General features: G+C 33.8%; 1 protein-coding gene across 2 annotated transcripts in view; it reads left to right on the forward strand.

The window, feature by feature from the left end:
* Positions 1-20,225, forward strand: part of LOC134529160 (calsyntenin-1) — an 82,761-nt gene that overhangs the window by 54,647 nt on the left and 7,889 nt on the right. For both annotated transcript variants that reach the window (XM_063362959.1, XM_063362960.1), the window contains exons 12-17: positions 6,286-6,485; positions 6,905-7,092; positions 7,746-7,862; positions 9,279-9,546; positions 11,861-12,033; positions 15,572-15,777. In XM_063362959.1, the coding sequence (XP_063219029.1) occupies positions 6,286-6,485; positions 6,905-7,092; positions 7,746-7,862; positions 9,279-9,546; positions 11,861-12,033; positions 15,572-15,769 (1,144 nt within the window). In that variant the 3' untranslated portion in view covers positions 15,770-15,777. The remainder of the gene's footprint in view (positions 1-6,285; positions 6,486-6,904; positions 7,093-7,745; positions 7,863-9,278; positions 9,547-11,860; positions 12,034-15,571; positions 15,778-20,225) is intronic.

The raw sequence follows: 20,225 nt of genomic DNA on the forward strand, positions 1-20,225 counted from the left end.
AACCGACAGTTCCTTTGGTTCCACGGAATATTCGCCGCTGCTTTCAATCCTCAAGTTGTTTCTACACCTGTTCATTTGACATATTTCTGGGAGCAATATTTCTAAAATTTTCAAACTACACTCGCCTCCCGAAGTAACGTTGTTTTATTTGTGAGGTTTTGTAGTACGATGCCAGTGAATTAGGTGGTGATTTAAAGTAGCATGGTCACAAATTTGAAGTAGCACTCTTTTACATCTGCGTGAATTTTTAAATGTTTTTGCACCGACAATGACAACACAATGCAACATATCAAAAAACAATTTCCGGTGTCTTTAATAGCTATTTAAATCCATCATTTGTCTATTTACTTGAGCCCAATTAAAATGGTACAATGAATTATGTTACATAGAAATAATTCCAACTCGCGTGTGTATTAGGCCAATTTTTATATTATGCCATCTGCAAGTCTGCACTCATCAGCAGCTCTGGGGAAAGGCCGTAAGCTTTCAGGGCAAGTTGACCTCGCCCCTACAAAACTGTAGTAGTGGCAAGTTAAGTGGTTAATCGATTCAGGTGTTGTGGTTGGTAGACATGTATGTTGTAAACAACTAATTTAGTATTATTTGTACAGGTTAAATAATCTTTCTTGCTCATAGAAAATGTGAAGTTTAGGCTTATTTGCTACTCTTATTAGACACTGAGAAATAGCATATACAAATACAATTTAATTATTTTGTATCTCAGAAATGTTGTAGGTAGGTATTTTTTTAAAACAAAACAAACATAACACTTCAAATTCAATTAGAATATGAAGTTAGAAACCAAAAAAAAAATAATTTGCATCGAGAGTTATGTGTTGCTTATTTTTTGTATGTATAAAATTAGTTTTTTAATGGGGTTAAAACGAAGTAAGCCTTCATTTACTATAAATAATCGTATCTTTGAAACTAATTAAGTAAGACTTAAATTAATGCTAAAAATAATAAACTATTAAATTATTATTTACTTTATTTGCAAGATTCCGCCCTTTTAGGGTGTAAAGGTTTTTGACGTGACGTCTAATAAATCGATGAATGCCGGCTGCACGCACGAAAAAGTGTCCCGTTACGCTGTGTTCCGTTGCGCTCATTGTACGCTTGTGCCGCATCTATCTCTCTTCCACTCGATTGGAACAACCATCGATTTGACTTTTTCGAGGCACATTAAACTTGAAACACTCCCATTCGTTTCCTACTTTTCCTATCATCGTCCTATCCTTAACAGAATAACACAGATTGAAAGAAGTTAAATAGCAAACATGTATAAAAGTTATAGTTAAAATAATCTCTTCGTTAAAGTAATAAACATATTTGAATTAATGAGTGCAAATAATAAAAGTAAATTTATCAATTAAATTGTAGATTTCATTTCACTCCTTCTTTGTATCCATACAAAATAGTGAAAATTCAATAAAAATGATTCAATTTTATTCATAAAAGTATACAATAATTTCATCACTATTTTGTTATGATGTTGTCACGTTAAACTATCGTCCGTAAACCGAATTTTCAATAATACTAAGCACAGTAAGAATCAATAATACTTTGAATAATAAATTTTATATCTGTACTCTTTTATTTTAAATATAGATGCGATTTTATCACATATCCTTCAATAAGGAGAGGTATTTGTAATAAGGTGAAATTATTTTATTATTCTAAGCATTACATTACCCATAGTAAATGAAAGTGTTAGTGTAAACGATGGCATAAACATTTAAAATTAAATAGCAGCTTGTTTAACAATTTTTTTAATTATCTACCTCGTGAAATGGAAAAGAGGGAACTGTATTTTATCAAGGTAAAATATTTACTCAAACACTCAAAAAGAAGTTTTAAATTCAGATACTTGTTCTGTACAGAAAATTAAAAAGGCATACCTATGCATATCCACTTTAAAAAATATAATTCTTAAATGGTTTTGTTATGAAATTAATCTTTTATGCACTTGACAAATGTATTGTGTATATTTATGTAGTAAATATGTTTGGAAATGATCCCATACTTTTCTTCCAATGGTAAGATTTTAGCAGTACTCTGAAATTGCACGAGTGAAGCCGCATGTTTTAAGCTAGTAATGTTACTATGTTGAATAGTTTTGAATTAATTTTTCAATTCAAGTTCATCCAATTTAAAGTTCAGTGCATCTAAGGCATGGAAATAGTTTGTCTGAGCCCAGCCTTAAACTTCATCTTTTGGTATTATAATTATGGTGCAGATATTTTTTGCATCATGATGGCTGTGTTTTTAATTATAAGAAGAAAGATAGTACTTGACAAAAGATTAAAAAATTATTTTGTATTTTTTTTTAATAGAATTAAGTTGCATATAAATGTAAACATTATTTATCCAAAAATATATATATATGAGGTACTGCTTATGTAAAAAAAAAATTGTTTTATTTAAATTTTTAAACATTACAGAAATCCCTCAGTAAATGACATATAAATTACACAATTCATCTACAAAATTATTTGGAAACATACTTATGAGCACTTATAAATTAAGTGTAAAACTTTATGATAATGCATTTTAGGCATAAAGTTTTTTTTTTATGTAAAGGAGGTAGACACTGCCAGATTTACATAACTTTTGTACTTAATATTAAATTAGTTTTAAAAATATTTCAAGGAACCTGATTACAAGGAATGCGAAGCATGTCTGATTCTACACAAACAAGCATACAATTAGAAAGTAGTCAACATTCATGACAACTAAATTGCAGATAATTTAAGTAATGTTTCATTATGTGTGTTACATGATGTCCTTCCAAGAAAATTAATGAAAATTCTAAGAATGAAACTTAAAACATTCTGCTAATTTGGCCAATTTTACACAAAAACCAACATTCCGGAAGAAAATGTTGAATGTCATGATTTATATTTACAGTATTTAGGCCCATAGAAGGTTCATGAATAAATATATTGAAATAATTGTGGGTGTGGGATGAGGCAGTAACTTGGACACAAGTGAGCATGTAGATAAATTAGGATAATGTTGACTATCAATTGATAACTTTTTTATGCTTATCCTTAATCTCAAGTTTTAGTGCAGGCTGTACCAAGTACTCGTTTATTCTTGTACTAAATTCGCTGTATTATAGGGGTGAGCATTTTAGACAAAACAAACTCATTATACATGGTGTTTGAAGTAATAATATATGTAATTATATATAATACAAATACTATACATTTTTACCTATATAAATAGTGCTCACTTAATTTTTGTAACCTTACTATCGCTTTAAAACTGTTAATTTATTTTTGTTCATGTAGCATAAACTTTATGCAGAAAGAAAGTGCCTGTACAATTGACAAAGTCATAATCGTGTGTGTCATTTCTTGGCCGATCCATGGCTTGAGTATGCTATAGTACATTAGTTGTATTTGCATTTGAAATTTTCTTATAACCGGGGTGCTAATGGTTTGCATGCATGATGTTCAATAGAAGTATTGTTAATTTAATGCAATACTAATTTTTCAGGTAAATAGAAGAATGTGTTTTTTATTTGACACTATGTAATATTTTAACTGCGAAAATTCTTGGCATATGTCTGCAGTGAGAAACACCTAAGCAAAATAATTTGTTTATCCATTATATTTTTTTTTGTTTTTATTAATAATGAGTACAGTTATCATTTTTAATATACACAATATTTTATTTTTAAATTTCTTTCAGATGAGCTCAAGTTTTACTGAGGAGATAAAATAAAAAAAAATACTTGTAGAGATTTCTAAACATGTGAATAGTTGCTATTATTTGTGTGTAATTTATTGCAAAGTAATAATTAATAATAATTTATTATTTTAGTTTACTATTTAGAGTTTTAATTTGTTATTTATTAAAAAAAAAAATATTTATTCTCAAATTACACTTAACAAAAGTAAACTATAATTTTCATTGTAAAGTAGTATCATTTTGTCACTATTCTGTAAAAATGTTTTCTGTACTGGAAATTTGTTGATTAGCTGGTTTAGCTATTAATTTCCCCCTAGTTAATTTCTACTGAAAACTATTAATATCTTAAAAATTAATGATAGAAAATATAAAGACAGTATGACAGAACATGTTTCAGTTATGTAAAGCTTTGGATGTAATTTTTTATTATTAAAAAATAATCAAAATTTTGTAAACAAAGTCTTGCACAATGTTTTTTGGAAACATTTATTGAAACTTTATTTTTATGTTTAGTTTTAAGTAAAACTGCAGTTTCAGAGTTTGTACACCTTCTCTATTACCTGAAAAATTCCTTTTTTGAATGTTTGTCTTTAAATTTTACAATGGATCCTATAAATCTCCTTAATAAACATTTTATTTCAGTTGCATTAAAATAAGCATTGTGTTGCATGAATTTTTCATTCTTTTGTTTTGGATTCTGGCACCAAGCACAGTTTTGCATATACACTTTGTGAGTGTTTAACAGTGCTGGTTATCTCCTACTCTTTGTGCCTGATTTTCCTTTATCAATAGTAAAGCAATTGATTTTTATGAATTTATTTATGGATAATAATAATAATAATGTACTTATTGTGAAGTTAAAAATAAATATTACGATATTCATGGAAATTTTAAGCATTAAAATCCTTAAAGGGCTTCTCAAAAATCCTTAATTTTTATTTATGTCAAAAGGTAGGAACTATGAAATTGAGGACTTCATGGTTCTTAAGTGAACACAGTTTAAGCACCGGTCAGTTTCTGACTAGGTGCCTTTTTCAGTTGTGAAGCTCGAACTCTTGATAGTTTACCTAAAATTTCCACTACTCGATATTTTGATACTGGTCGAGTATCTATGGTATTGCAGTATCATGCATACAAAGATTCTATACCTAATTTCCTGCCATCATAAGTGGCACTTGTATTCACATAACTAAAGTTGCAGCAGGAATGGTTTCAAGGCAATTTAAAAAATTTTACTCAATAAGTTTTTTTTAGTATTAAATTTTTTAAGTTTTCAAGTAGCACATGTTATAACATCTGGTTTATGTACTATGTATTAATAAATCTTCTGCATGTGCAAACTGTTGTTTGTTGTGATTGCAGCAGTTTATTAAGTCACATGCATACTTGGATGTTGTAAGTGGTAAGTCACACAGCAGGAAATTGGGTGTAAGATATGGTGTACTTGCCTTGATTTACTAGGCATTTTTAGGGGTTTATTTCACAGGTTTAAATGTGGCTCTCATGTTCAAAATGTGTGAATTTCGTTAACACATTATTTAGTCGTGCTGATTTTGCGAGTATGACCTGTCTAAACTGGAGCAGGTATTATGCTGCTTTTGTCATACTATGCATCATAAAAAGTGGTTAGGATTATAAAATGAGTGAATCCATAGAATTATATAAAAGCTAATCCAATGGAAGTCAAGATAGGAGCTTTCTAGGTGTAACAAATTTATTGAGACATATATATGATTCCTTTATTTGCTAAATGTCACATAATAGAATTATTATTTACTGTAATCTTTAAATTTGTTCACTTGGCATTTGTGTTTCATATAGTTTAGTGTGATACAGTGTAATATTGTTTCACAAACCTTACTAGGCCATTCATCACAACTGAAATAACACAATCCATACTCAATAAATATAAACTATATTGAAAAATAAGCAATTTTTGGGAAATGATAATTACGTATTTTACTTGGTGTAACAATGCCTCAGCTCTAGAGAATAATTAAAACTAATTTCGGGGCTATGAATTAAATATAGTTATGTCTAATATTAAAAGTTTATTTATGTTTTGTAGAGATCAATGTGCTCAATGTAATCTTGGCTATACATAATTCCTTTTGAATTCTACTTTTACTATAATGAGCCTTCCAGGTGCTGTGAAGATAGGAAATAATAAATCATAAATACTGTGCAGACATCAGGCAGACATGAATAATTATCTACATTTTGATAAGATACTTGTAAAATGTTTTAATTTTGGAAAAGTTCATGGTTTGAATTGAGTGAATTTTTATAATTTTTTTAGAATACCTATGTAATTAATACATAGTAAACAGAGGTGAGAAAATATATGTTTATTTGATGCTCATTAATGTTAATGTCTTGCATCAGTGCCCTCGATAGTTTGTAGTACACATTCATTTTGGGCTGTGCCCAATCTGTTTTATTTTATGCATTTTTTTGTCTAAATTGAAGCATGTATAGAAAGTTATATGAATGATTGTAAGTCAGGGTATATCTTTGTAATTAGTTGTGTTTTTTTGTATGTACAAGCAAGGGTGTCTCTTTGTAATTTGTTATTTTGTTTTTTTGTAGGTGTGAGCGGGGTCGTCCAGTGAAGGTGCCGAGTGTTGAGAGCTATGTTATGGTGTTGCAACCACAACAACCCAGCATTGAAATAAATGGAACTGGTAACATAGCTCGCGAATACGAAGATTTCCGTCTGGGGGTCAGAGTATTTACAGATGTCCACATCACTGTGGGCCATGCCAAAGGACAGAAACCTTGGAAACATGGTTAGTTTCTCATATTTTTACATGCAGAAAAATAACTTTTTTATAATTTTTATTTTAAGCAGTAAAGTGCTTATGTAGTCACACAATACACACTTTATGAGTCCACAACATTTAGAAATATGGCACTATAGGATCACTGGTCAAATTAATAGTGTAAAGTTGACTTTTGTAATAAGCATTTTACTTAAAACTTGATTAAATTAAAACTAGTGTCTTCATGAAAAACTGAATATTATTTTTAATATTTTGATTGAATTCTACAAAAAAAAATTACATTTACAAGTGGTGCTAATGGTTTAGTTGACAAAATAGTATCTGGCATTAGGCGAGAATCAAAATGTGGTTGTCCCCAAACTATACTTATTCTTTACCCCCATACATTTTGTACACAGTAATGTTTTGGCATATTGGTTTTTCAGGTGAACCTGTGAGTGTGATTGAGAAACAGTTGGATTCATGCACTGTATCAGTCTACCCTCCATTGAATCCCGACCATGAGACAGTCTCACTTCCAGAGAACATGTTAACTCAGTTTGGAATCATTGCCAAAGTCAACAAGGATGGAGTTGTAGTGTCTGGAGCTGACAAAATTTACAATTATGAGCAGGTAAGTGTTCTGATCATTTGAAAAAATTGTTCATTTATACAAGCTGTATGTTTTCTGGTTGAGACCATGCTTATCCAGCAAATTTTGTATGGTATATAGTTGATTTCCAGTCACGTAAGAATTTTTAACGAACACATTACTGTCATCCAATTTTTATCCTTATTTAAATAAAGACAAAAGAGACAAATTCTGAGACAACCAATTCAAACATCACACTTTTATTGGGAGTTTAAAGCAAAGAACTAATTTTGATTCCTAACTTACTGCCACATTGGCATTATATAAGACTGGTATTACTTACTTTGACTTTACGTAGCAAGCTAAACATTTCATGTAAGATGTTTACTTAGGAATATACTTGACATGTACATTTCAGTGAGACTTAAATAATATTCCTAGTATTGTAACAGTTTGTTTACTTAGAGGAAAGTGTTATGTCAAGCTTTAGTTTGTTAGGTTAAACATGTTTCTGAACCATATGGTTTTGTGGACAAGTCAAAATTTGTAAATAACTAACATGTTACTGTGGTTTGTTACTGGACTTTATAATAGAAGAAACGGTGGTAGTGATATTTTAGGTTGCCAAACTGAAGTGTGTTAAACTGTTGTCTGCAGTGTATTATGAACTAGAGATTTGTATGCTTTCTGTTAAGGTTTTGCGGCAGATTCAGTACACAAACAGAAAACCAGCATACTATCTCAACCGAGTTTTTAAGCTGATGTGCTCAGAATTGAATGGACGGTTCATGAGCAATGAGTATATCCAGATGGTAAGTTTGGACTTAATTTTGTTTGTATGTATGAAAAAATATCTTTTTGTTCAAATGTTTTATGTAGCTGGTTTTTAACATAAGATAGTTCACAAAATAATTTCAATTTTTTTAAGTCGAAAAATAATTAGCGGTATTGTTTGTACTGGTTTTAAGAGCCACCTACAATAAGGAATATTTGAAAGCAAATAGTGGGAAAAGTGGTTCTGTACATCCCCCCTCCCCCTTCTCATGAAATTCTTTATAAGCTACTATCCAAATGTTTTAATGCTACCGTATTTACTCTCATAATGTCCGCAGTAATTTGGCTACATTTTTGACAAAAAAAAATGGGGTGCGTACATTATGAGGTGAAGTCCAAAAAAAATTTTTTCCTCAAAATTTTACATGTTTTGTGTAGAGTAAAAAAATTGTTCCTCTGCAGCGGACGTGAGAAATGTGACAGGTGTCCGAGATAATTGGGCGCCGGCGATTAGTGGAAGACGCCACTCTTTTTTTTTTCTTCTCTCACTCGCGTGTGCGCTCTTACCTTCAGAAGCCGCAGCCAGCCTACACAAAAATAAACGCTTTGCGTGAAAAGATTTTTTTTATTTTTCATTGAGATGGCCACTAACGGCACGGGGCAGATGTCTACCCTTGTCCACTGTGTGTATTAAAAAAGTTACAGGCAGACGTCTGTGCATGCGAGTCCCCTCCTGCCCTGCTTGACTGAAGCGGGGGAAGGAGTGCAGAGCGTGGTAAAGGCTGTGCAGGAATTTTTAACAACTCAAGGTCAAAGCATTGTTGACAGCGTCAGTAAATTTCCATCCCGTTACTGTGCCTTTCAGGGGTGGCCAAGGTTGCTTTGTCTGGTGCGGACTTTATGCGGATTTAAAAAAATTCAATTTCAAGCATTTAAAAAGAAATGTGCGGACATTATGCGGTTAAATACGGTACATCATTTGTTTTCTAATACCCAACAGTACATAGAATACTGCGTTTTTTTTTACATAGTGGGGGAGGGGAGGGGGATGTAACATTACTGAATCTTTTTAATTCTGACTTTTCTAAAGAATTTAAGTAATTAAATATAATTACAAATACATATAGTACACAGCCTTGCCAGACATTTGGTTTTTCAAATTAATATAAGTTACAGTTAGGCTTTATTTTCTTCAGTGAATGGCTTTACCCAGAAGGGTTTAAGATAATGGGACAACCAAGTCGCATTAGATTCCGAACCATTTGTATTAGATTCCGAACCATTTGTATACCAAGTGCTCATGGGTTATACAAGTTATGATAATGTTTGGGTGTGTACCACAACGGGCTTGACTTATTTGTTCAAACCCTTTAATATGTTTTTTTTTATAGTAATTTACCACATACTTTTTTAAAAGTATTTAACCGTAATTGATTATTTTTATTTATTTGCAGTTGACTGTAATCCATCCGCGCTTACCTGCAAACCACAATCTCAATGCCAACAAAGGCGTGGACGTGGTGAACCCCACTGTGCCGGCTGCGAGCCACCACGAAGCAGCGAACGAGGCGCCCGCTGAAGCCAGCAAGTTGCAGTCCTTCCCGGCACCTGCTCACGCCCACATCGACAGGCATCACGCAGAGCTGCGGCCAGCCCACACACTCAGCGAAGGCTATCTGGCCTCCAACATGGACTCCACCCAGGCCGTTGTTGCTGGCGGAAGTAAGTGAACGTTACTTTCCAGCATGAGATTTTAAATACAAACTGCAAGATTTTGTGCCAGCTAGACTGATAATGCTCACAGTGATTGGATACGTTAAGCTAAAAATCTTACATGTTAATAATGCTTGTTGAATTTGACGTGTATCTTTGAAGTTTTTTGAATTATTGAATACTCCAATGATGTCACGGCTCAAGGTTGGCACATATTTCAATTTTAGCATATTAGTTTTATAGTACTAATGAATGGTGTGTCAATGAGTTTTGTGACGACCACTTCTATTATTGGTCATGAAAACAATATTTAGGATACAGATTCAGATGTAAATTGTGTTGTTACTAGGGAGATGCATTTATTGCTTTGTGATAGCAAATTTTATGCAAAATTCTTTATTTTTTTTTTGGTTGAAAATGTTTATTTCATTAATTTTTTTTAAATACTGTGAATATTGACTTTTAAAATGAACTTACATTGATTTATGTGATAATTTGTGTTATAAAATTGGAAGAATACAGTTTTTGCATACATGATTTTTCAAATAAAGTTTGGGTTTTATCTATCTGAATTATGTGTTTAAAAACATGGCACCACCACCAATGATATTATACTTCAAAACTAAAATATGTGAATGCTAAACAGCCAGATGCTGAAAGTTACACAAGCTATAGTTTAGTCGATAGTTTGGGTTCTTTATGGGAAGTTTTATGACCAGCAACTGTCTGAGTGAGAAGTACTTGTTCTGTATCTTTCTATGTACAGTAGAATCTAGTTATAAAGTACATCAATAAAGCTTCAACTTTTATACTTAGTAATGAATATTCTTAAAGTTACCTTTAAAACGTAGTATTTTTGAATTTTTAAAAATAAAGTAGTAGGGGATCAAATGTTACATTAGCTTGGAAGCAAATATTTGTAAAACAACAAGAATTTAAAAAAAATTACTGAACTTAATACAGTAGCCTAAATTCTAGGCCTACATATACAAAATGACAAATGGGTTAAATTATTTTGCAGATATGTACATTTATTGGGATAGAATTCCCTCGTCATCTCCTAGGCGAAGTCTCTTGCGACCAGCAGATAAAGATGACTGTTCATACAGTTTAATAATTTTTTCGCGATCTTTTATTATTGTTGACAGTGTAGTGGGAACCAAACCAAACGACCGTGTCACATCTGCATTTTTCCTGCCTTTGTCAACTTCTTTTAAAATTTCCACATTTTCCTTCAAAGTAAACTGCTTGCGTTTCTTTTTATATTTTTGGCCATCCATCCTGATTAAAATATTCAATCAACAATATTGTTTTTCTCGTGCCACGTCAAACGTAAACAAACCTCTCATCCATAGATAACCATAACGCCGCAATAGTAGCGTGCGTCGAGAGCATGGCTGTGCCAGGCAACATTCCGACCTTCGTGGCAAAACAAAGCGTGTCAGCCATGTTGTGACACCAAACAGTTCAAAAATTAACCTGCATAAATTAACATTATTGGATTTTCTATTTTGTATATAATTTAAAATATATTTTTTATTTAACGTTTGTATCTGCGGTAATTGAATCTTTTAAAACGTGCTCTATAAATTACCAAAAGATGGCGCAGCTAAAAACAATTGTCTTGAAGAGGGGCGAGACAGCAATCAATTGTTTAGATCGTCTCGTGCACTAAGTGTGTGATCCATTGAGGAGGACAAAGGGCGCGTTATACTGTACTATGATTCTTTGAAGCGTTGATACAATGTTTGTTTACGTTTTATACTTGTTAACGATTCTTGAAAGTGATAAAAATTAATCGTAATGTACATTTATACTAAAGAACCCCTGCGCAAAATCAGTAACTATCATGTAAAATTTTCCTGATAACTGGAAAAGAATGGTCGTTGTATTGAAAGGTAGGATACGTTTTTAACGTTAAAGTGAAATATTTTTACATTGTTTACATTGGTGTTTTGAGCGGGAATTTAAAATCATACGTTGAACTGAAAGATACGTTATTCTGAAGTACGTTGTAACGGAATTTCACTGTATTTGTTATAACCGGTGCTATTATTGCGATGTAATATTGGCTGTGTTCATTAAAACTAAATAGCTGGCCAAAAAATTGTAAATGTGCAAAGCAGGAGGGTTCCACAGAACAGATAATTTATACAGTTTTAGTCAGGTGTATTTTCAAGTTGAGTTAATGTGCATTTCACTAAAATTTATGAGTACTATAAATATATGTGACAAGTGTTTGTAGTTATTATTGTACACATAATATAATAGTGCATACTTTTCCCTTGCAGTATACTTAATTATTGCCTTTTTTTTTATTTAGGTCATGCTGTGACAATCATCATAGTGGTGTGTGTTGGATTCCTACTTTTTATGATCGTGCTGGGTGTGATCAGGATTCGAGCAGCCCACCATCGTGCTACTCAGGAGGAGATTGTAGACACTGAAATGGCATGGGATGATTCTGCCCTCACAATTACAGTTAATCCAATGGAGGTAAAATATTTAAAATCCTTTAGCCTAGTCCTTAATGCTGGAATTTTTTCTCCTTGTTCATAGAGCGTATTGCTTGTAGGATGTTGGATTTTTTTGTGTGGCAAGCCTTTGCTGGAATTATTTTAGTAACACTATTTGCTGTGAGGTGTGTTGTTATGAAATATATCTTGTGAGTTTCTATGTGATGGTGTATAGTAAAAAAAAATTTGGTTATAGTTTTTCTATGATCCCTCTTTTTTAAATGTTTACTTTTTATGTCCCATAAAGTATTTAGTCTATTAAAAATAGGTTATTTTCAAACATTCCCACAAAGCGTTAAGGTAAGAAACTTAAAATAGAAATTTTTTCATAGGTTCGCACCTTGGTCCGTCCATCCTGATTTTGAATTTCCCAACAATTTTTTTCCCAACTTAAGTTAATCTAAAAGTATGTGGGAAAGTCCAGGTTAGGTGAGGACCTGTGCGTGTCTCATGCTTAAAGCCTATACACCCTATAATGCTAGGTTTAAACCATGCAGGAAAGGTGATGTGCACCTTGTGCTTACTGGGGTTTTTGGCCAGTCATGGCAGCAATTGAGGCCATGGTTGACACCCCTTTGGTCGGATATTCTAATAGATAGCTACTGGCCCATGTTAAACCTACATAGACACAAGGAAAACCCTGGACAGCGTCATGTGGGTATCAATTAGTATGTATTAAGTAAGCAGGTCACTAATGGATAAGGGGGAAAGGCCCAGGTGAGAAAAGTTGGGCGAGGTAGAAAAAGCTGTTATGCAGGTTGAGAACTTGGGCCTTTCAGCCCTTATTAAATTTGTTCTGCAATCTTGGGTGCAGTACCAGGGGTGTGAGGCAGGCAACTTCTGTCGTCAACTGCCAGCTGCCAGTCAGCTGTCTGTAAGAAAGGAAAACGTGCTGCTACAAATATTCCCTTCGCCTAATGCAAATGCATCGGCTCCAGCAATATCTACACTATGGGAAGGCTCTCGGCAGTGGACAGCCAAGCCAGTAAACCGGCTTGAACTGCAGGCACACGGAGATTCAGGCAGCCTGGTGTTGTTTCATCTTTATATTTTTGACTCTGAGTCACCAAAAGCTACATTTCATTGCCAGAGTGGTAGGGAGGGGTAACCAATCCCTTGGTTCCCCAAAATAGACAAGTTGATGTTGAGGGTGCGCCTTCGAAGATTAACATCTTCCCCTCAGACGTTCAATGCTCTTCAGTTCTGTTGCGCATGCAGCATTGAACAGCTTGCAAGCTCCAGCCCACAGCTCACCACACTTTGCATTGTTCCAACACATTGGGATCCCCAGCGATGCCTTCGCCATGCAAAGCTGCTTCCTGCCGCGTGCCAATCTTTATCCAGGCTGCCATTCACCATCAATTGCCGAAATAATTACCTCACTGAGCCAGCCAGTGGTTCGTAGACTGCTATTAGATATTCTAAGTCACCCCAGTAAATTAATATTTGGATGCTGTATCTGCCACCCGCGGGATGCGGTTGGTAGCAGATAGCACTACTAAGTCGCCTTCGGTTAATTCCCAAAGCATCCACGTATTGCCAGATTTTGGTGGTTACAAAGGTCATGAGGTACTCCTAGCCCACAGCCTGCGAGAGCGATGATTACTTCCTGAGAAACGACAGCCAATCGGAATTTTCTAGGTTTCCTGTTATTTACTTTAAACAAATGCTTGGTGACAGATACTTTCTGTTATTCCTTTGATTTGTGCTGTTATGCATCTCCGTTTTTAGTTTCCTTGCTGTGTGTAAGATGTAAAGCAATAAGTGAAAATCTTTTGACATTCCAGTTTTTTATATGTCTTTTCCTACATAATTTTTTGCTTTCATACTTGTGGGTTGTATTTAAATACAAGCAGGTAGAAAAAAAACCATGCCCATGGGAATCATCCTTAGTACATAACAGACCAAATGTAATATTTATTTGTCTAAATAAAGTGATGTGTGTTTTACCACAAATTACCTTTCATATATATTAAAATTGTTATAATGTAGAGTTATGAGGTTGGTACCAGTGTAGGAAGACTAGTGGTTGTTGATGTGCCATGAAGGTGTGTAGGAGAACTAGGTGAAGTGTGAGATTAAAAGAGTACTAAAGAATGTCTGATTCTTATTAACAGTTTGTCCCTATTCTAAAAGATCACAAAAACCATAATTTTAGAATATTAAGAATTATATATAAAAAATAAACTCAATACTATCTGATATTTCATCATGACCCCTAAACAATAAAATGATTTACAACTTTCGAACAGTATATACTTTGCATAAAGCATCACACTGATTTTTTTTAGAGAGAAATTTTTCTTATTCATAGCCAATATAGTTTTCTTAATTAAGTCTCAATAAGGAACAGCTCAGAAAATTACATTTTGACAGTTTTTGAATTTTTTAAATGTTCATTAGCTTTACGATTGTTTCTGAATCTCTTTTCAACAAATGCAGGGTTATTGTGGCCCTTATTTACTGTATTATTAGATGAAACAAATACTGCTGCCTCTCTTTATAAGATATATTTCAACAATTCTTATAATACCATGTTTTACTTGTAGGAAACACATTTAGCCTTGGCTGATAAGAACCATTCTTGTATTGAGACTGGAATTCTAACGTATTTTGAGGAATAATGCAGACTGGGTCATTGGAGTGTATATTTTTTTATCTTTCGATAGGAACTAACCAGACCTGGACTCAGGCTGCTGTGTTTTATTCTGTTCTCATCGACTGTTATCCTAATTGAGTCCGTAAGATACTCATAAATTCACACCTGCAGAAAGGCTTCAAAGTACCTTTATTATAGGCGATATCAAATGGGCATTTCCTTTTTATTTTAAAAATTACCTATTCAATGTTCTAAAGTTATTATATCAAAACTGAATATAAATTGATGATTTAACTTTATGCCAACTAGTATATAATAGGTACACAAGCTCATAGTTGGAAATCTCCGCACTGAATAGTACAAAATAAGAATATGAATGTTAGCCTTGTTTTTAAAAAAATAGGGTGCTGCTAGAACAAAATGTGAGTGAGCTAACTTAGGACTGGTATATGTTAGCTTGAAATAAGGGGAACGTTGATTTTGGTTGGCTGGCTGGTAGCTATTTGGGTGCATTATCTACACAAAGGCATGATGCTTAGCTGAGCTTGTTCGGCTATGGAGAATGAAGAAAGTACAAACTAACCCAACCAGCTAATGGAAAATCACTAAGACCAGTCAGCCGTTATCAAGCTGTAACCCTGAGTCCTTCTCCTGCCATGGGAAGCAACCCTAAATTTGACAGATTGGCTCATGCAATATCTCTGGGCCAGTTGTCACCAAGAAGCAGCTACAGCTACTGATCATTAGCATGTATAATGGCACACACTATACAGCACATGCCTGTTATCATGCTCTAAGTACACGTATTTTATGGAGGGTTTCCAAAACTGTTGTATTTTAAGTGAACCAAGTAAAGTAAAGTTTAATTTGTTAGTAATAAAATGCAGTTTTTAATTTTAGGCTATCTGTTGTATTTCAGCAACTGGATGGCTCGGCACAGGGTGCGCAACCTGCGGAGACTCAGGCTAGTGGTACTGGATGTAATAACGACGACGACGACTCATCTGACGATGGGTCAAGTTACCGTGATGATCTGGATTCATCTGATGAAGAAGATGAAGGAGCAGAAGGGAAAATAAAAGACCTTGAATGGGACAATTCAACACTTGCCATTTAAAGGCCAAGGTAAAATTATTTTAGTCTTTTTTTTTTAATTGTGTTAGGTGATGAATACTTAAAATTTATTATTCTTTCCTTTTTAACTTTTAATTTAATACATTAATTAATTCATCCCTCTTGAAATTTATTTGTTCATAATTTGAATCAAAATACCAAAGAATAACAATAATTATCTGAAATTGTACATTTGATTTATTAATATATATTATATATAAGTAAAATGAAAATGACATTGGCATGTAACATTTTCCTGCTTTAATAAAAAGTATAAATTATTCTGTCCCTTTAATTTTGACATATTCTTACATTTGATTTTGTCCCACTTTTAAAGTATAGGTAGGTAAGTGCGGTTCTCTAGTTTTACAGTTTCCTAGTTCTTGGCATGAAAAATGGAGCTTCGGTTGCCAAAATCAATGTTCTTTGCAGATTATAACATTTCAGTACTCCATGAACTGCAAAAATGTGGGGTATGAGTGTCTCAGATGAACGAAATCACAGGTTAGGCGAGTCTTGCTTGCTTGACGGTTGTCAGCTGACGATGGCTATCAATAACTGGACTGCTTCACGTACAGCAATCCAGGCCATTCCTAGAAAAAATGACGAGGAAACTTATGTAAATGCTGTGCCAACAAGGCTTTGACCTTGAGTCTCATATTATCTGTGGTTAGTTTACAGATGAAGTAAGGTTGATGAAATAAAGTACACATGGGTAAACACAGCTGTCACATAATTTTGCTTATTTGTTTTAGGTGTATGTTGCTGTAGCTAGTTACACATAAGTAGAGACCTGCAAAATTTGTGGATTCATTCGGTGATAGGCTAGAATTCAAACACATATACCTCTTAGATAATTTTGCTATTGGCTTACTGTTCATCTGGACGAATCTCAACCAGTTATAAACCCTCAACCAAAGAAGGATCAAATCACAGACAAACCAGCTGAGACGACTTACAAGTCGGCAGCCAATGAACTTGCGTTATTTGCCCGAGTGTACAGGGGTATGTGCAGTCTATCCTGAAGGCCATCGAAACCGCAAATTTTGCAGGTCTCTACGCATAAGGTACGACTCTTTATCTGTACAAATTATGTTTTGAGATTGTAACAAACCAAACCTCTGGCTAACTCCAAAGTGGTTTGGATTGCACTTGAAGAATTTTGCTGGGTGTCAAAAATCATTTAAATTTTTATAGCACTTTACTTCTTGAGGTTATTACTGTTCACCTTGAATATTGCTTTGCATAAATAAAGAAAGCCATTAATGAAGTTTGTCGATTTATTTTTATTTTTGCCAAACACTGAACATGGCTGCCATAAAACGGCACAGAAACTTTTACATCAATATTTCAAAAACTCTCTGCACAACTTCTTCAAACAAATTGGTTCATCACTTGGGCACTATATTTACTCACAGTTCATTTAGTTAAATCCCTTAGTCACTTGTGACGCATAATACTAATTGCCAAGAGACGATTGTCTGCTCGGCATGGTTACCAATTTACGAAAAAGCTTCACTCTATGCTTTCACTGCTGCCTGTGGTCATAAACTTCAAAATTACTGTCGAAATAATGTTAATAACAGCACGGCTTGAACCTCAGGCGTGAAATTCTTCTCAACACTACATAATAGTTAAATTGGTGAGCCGCCACTCACACTGATTCTCTCGTAGATGCCCAAGTCACGACTAACATGGCGACCTACGACTCCAGTTTCTTGCAAACTGGAAGGAGTTGTACTCGTGACACCATCATCAGCCAATCACAGTGCAGCTTACTGTTTCAGCCAATGACACTTTACACATAGACAAATCAGCCAATAGTGGCGCATGGCAACAGCATCAGAGCTGCCAACCATTACGGATTTTCCGTAATTATTATGGATTTAACACCGAATTACGGAACATCGCTGATTTATTACGGAAACGATGCTTTGTGCTGCATGGTAACGGAAAAAATTTCGTTCCTGGTGTACGTGTTTCGTGAACACAGTTTGAATACATCACGTAGTTGCGCTAATAACGGAACTAGTAAGTGTGCGCATGTACTGTCGAAATAAGTCGATTAATTCTCTTGTTTTGTAATAATAATGGGATGGTATTACGTCCATTGTACGATACAACTAGTACATATTCTCGGACTTTTCGTTTGTTGGCTACTTACATCATGATAATTTTTGTACGGTTCTTTGGCTAACCTGTGTTGTTTTAATTTATTTCTTGAAAGCCATTTTTTTTAATCAAAGTTTTTTTGTCGTGTCTACAGACGTGAAAATTTTTTTTGTTTTTCGATAGTGTTGTGTTCTTTAGTGCTGGTTGTAGAAATGAAGCATGTGACAGAACAATGTGTATCTGGGGGGGAAAAAAGAACGCAATTCTTCATAACTTTTGACTAACTATTCAAAAGAATGGCCATGCTTGTCGTCTTCAAATGTTTCGGAACGCCATGCACATGTGACTTTTCGATTGCACATGGTGGAAGGGATAACTGTAGACTGCATATTGACTCAAAGAAACATCCGTAATATTTTATAGCAACGACGAGCAATAAATCTATATTGTCGTTTTTTCTCTACATCTGAAGAAACGAAAGTAACGAACGTAGAGTTATTGTTTACAAGTTATTTTGTTTGTCTTCTGTTTGTTTACAAGGCATTTCTTATCCAACCAGGATAAAAGAAGCAAATAAAAAGACAATTGTTCAAAAGTTTGACTTTGAATACTTTGAATTGAAGATTCAAAGTTTCCAGTAAAATTAATGACAGTTATTACATATTCAGATGATTGTATTGTTCAAATAGTTTTTTTTATTCATTAATTTGCATTGTAGTCATATACATAGGCCTATATTTTTCAATTTTTTTGCATATTATTGTCCTTGTTTTATCTTGTTTGTGTCATAATTCCTCAGGTAAAATTTATGGTGCATGTTTTACACGTACCTTTTTCATATAATTTTCATTACTGATGGGTGTGATCTGAGGTTGGCAACTCTGCAGCATTTTAACCAAATCCTGAGTCTTTCTTGTGGAAATAATTCATTAAAAAAAACCACTTTCAAACAATTGTTTATGTTTAGGAATAGAAAAGGTTACAATTGTTATCATTGCAATGTTTGGAAATTAAATGGTGCCAACTCCCTTCAAAAACATTTTTACTGTAGTGAAATGAGCATTGCAGAACATGCACAAAGACCATATTGACAGGAATTTTTTTTATGTATTTTAATAAAAAAATTTGAACTGAAAGATGCTATGTTGACTTCAGCAGCTACCATACTCGTGTGTCACAAATTTTTGATTTATGGCCCTATGGTTTTTCCATGGTTGTGGAACAAAAAATATTTGTAAGTAAAGGTGGTTTTCTATGGCAAGCAAAGGGCATAACCATAGATGTTAACTAGGCCTGTGCCAATATTCAAATTTTCAAATATCAAACCAAATATTTAAGTATTCATATTCAATTTGATTTTGAATAATAACTCTTGGAAAAAACTAATATCAGTCATTTATGAATACTGCTTTGAGTAGTATATGAATGTTTGTCTGGCGACAGGCTACAGGCTGTGTGGATTGTTGATTGTCGACCGCCATGTTGCATTGTGACATCACGGCCATCTTGAATGATGTCACCATTTAACATTTCGTTATGGTCGCCATCTTGGATTGTGATGTCATAGTGGCAAACTTGAATGAACTTGACCTTGGCAGCCATCTTGAATACTAGAACATTGCAATTTTAGTTACGCCTACCATCTTGGTATCGATAGCCCCGATCTCTAGATTGTTTTCTTGGAAATAACTAGAAGCACTCGGAGAACATCAGTAGAAGTCTCACCAGGAATATCCAGGAGCACAGGGATCGATTTTTAACTATTTCCCTTTTAAGAAGTTTTTAGTGTCCAGACCCTTGAAAATGTCTTAACAGGGTTTTACTGTAGTTTATATGATTAATACTGTACTAAACAACATATTTGACAAAAAATATGCTATTACACATCAGTAGAGCCAAGATTATATGGTTTTATGCGAAATCGCGAATTTTCACGCGAAATTCATCCCAAACCGCGAAAAATGTGAAATGTTTTCTAACCACAAATAAACACCTCAATATTGATTTAAATCGTAAAGTACCGACTATTGGTTGATTGACAAAAATTCCGTATCTGTTTGTAGAAGAAATGGTCGTCATCCAACTGCAGTGTGATGGTTATTTAATGTGTTGATTATTCATCTAAAAAAATTACAAGATATCACAAAAATTGACGATTTCACGAACAAAAAAAAGATCGTTATCGGAGTTAGGTTAGGGTTTTTAAACGCATCTAGCCACTAGAGATCACGCAATATTAACAACTGACGATCGTAAACTAAAATTAACAAGTTAACAAACACAACAATGTGAAAAATCTCAGCGCCTTGTTTGCTGTATCCTTTGAAAAATACACGTGAACAAAAACT

This window comes from Bacillus rossius, chromosome 2, assembly GCF_032445375.1.
Source record: "Bacillus rossius redtenbacheri isolate Brsri chromosome 2, Brsri_v3, whole genome shotgun sequence".
Taxonomy (NCBI): domain Eukaryota; kingdom Metazoa; phylum Arthropoda; class Insecta; order Phasmatodea; family Bacillidae; genus Bacillus; species Bacillus rossius.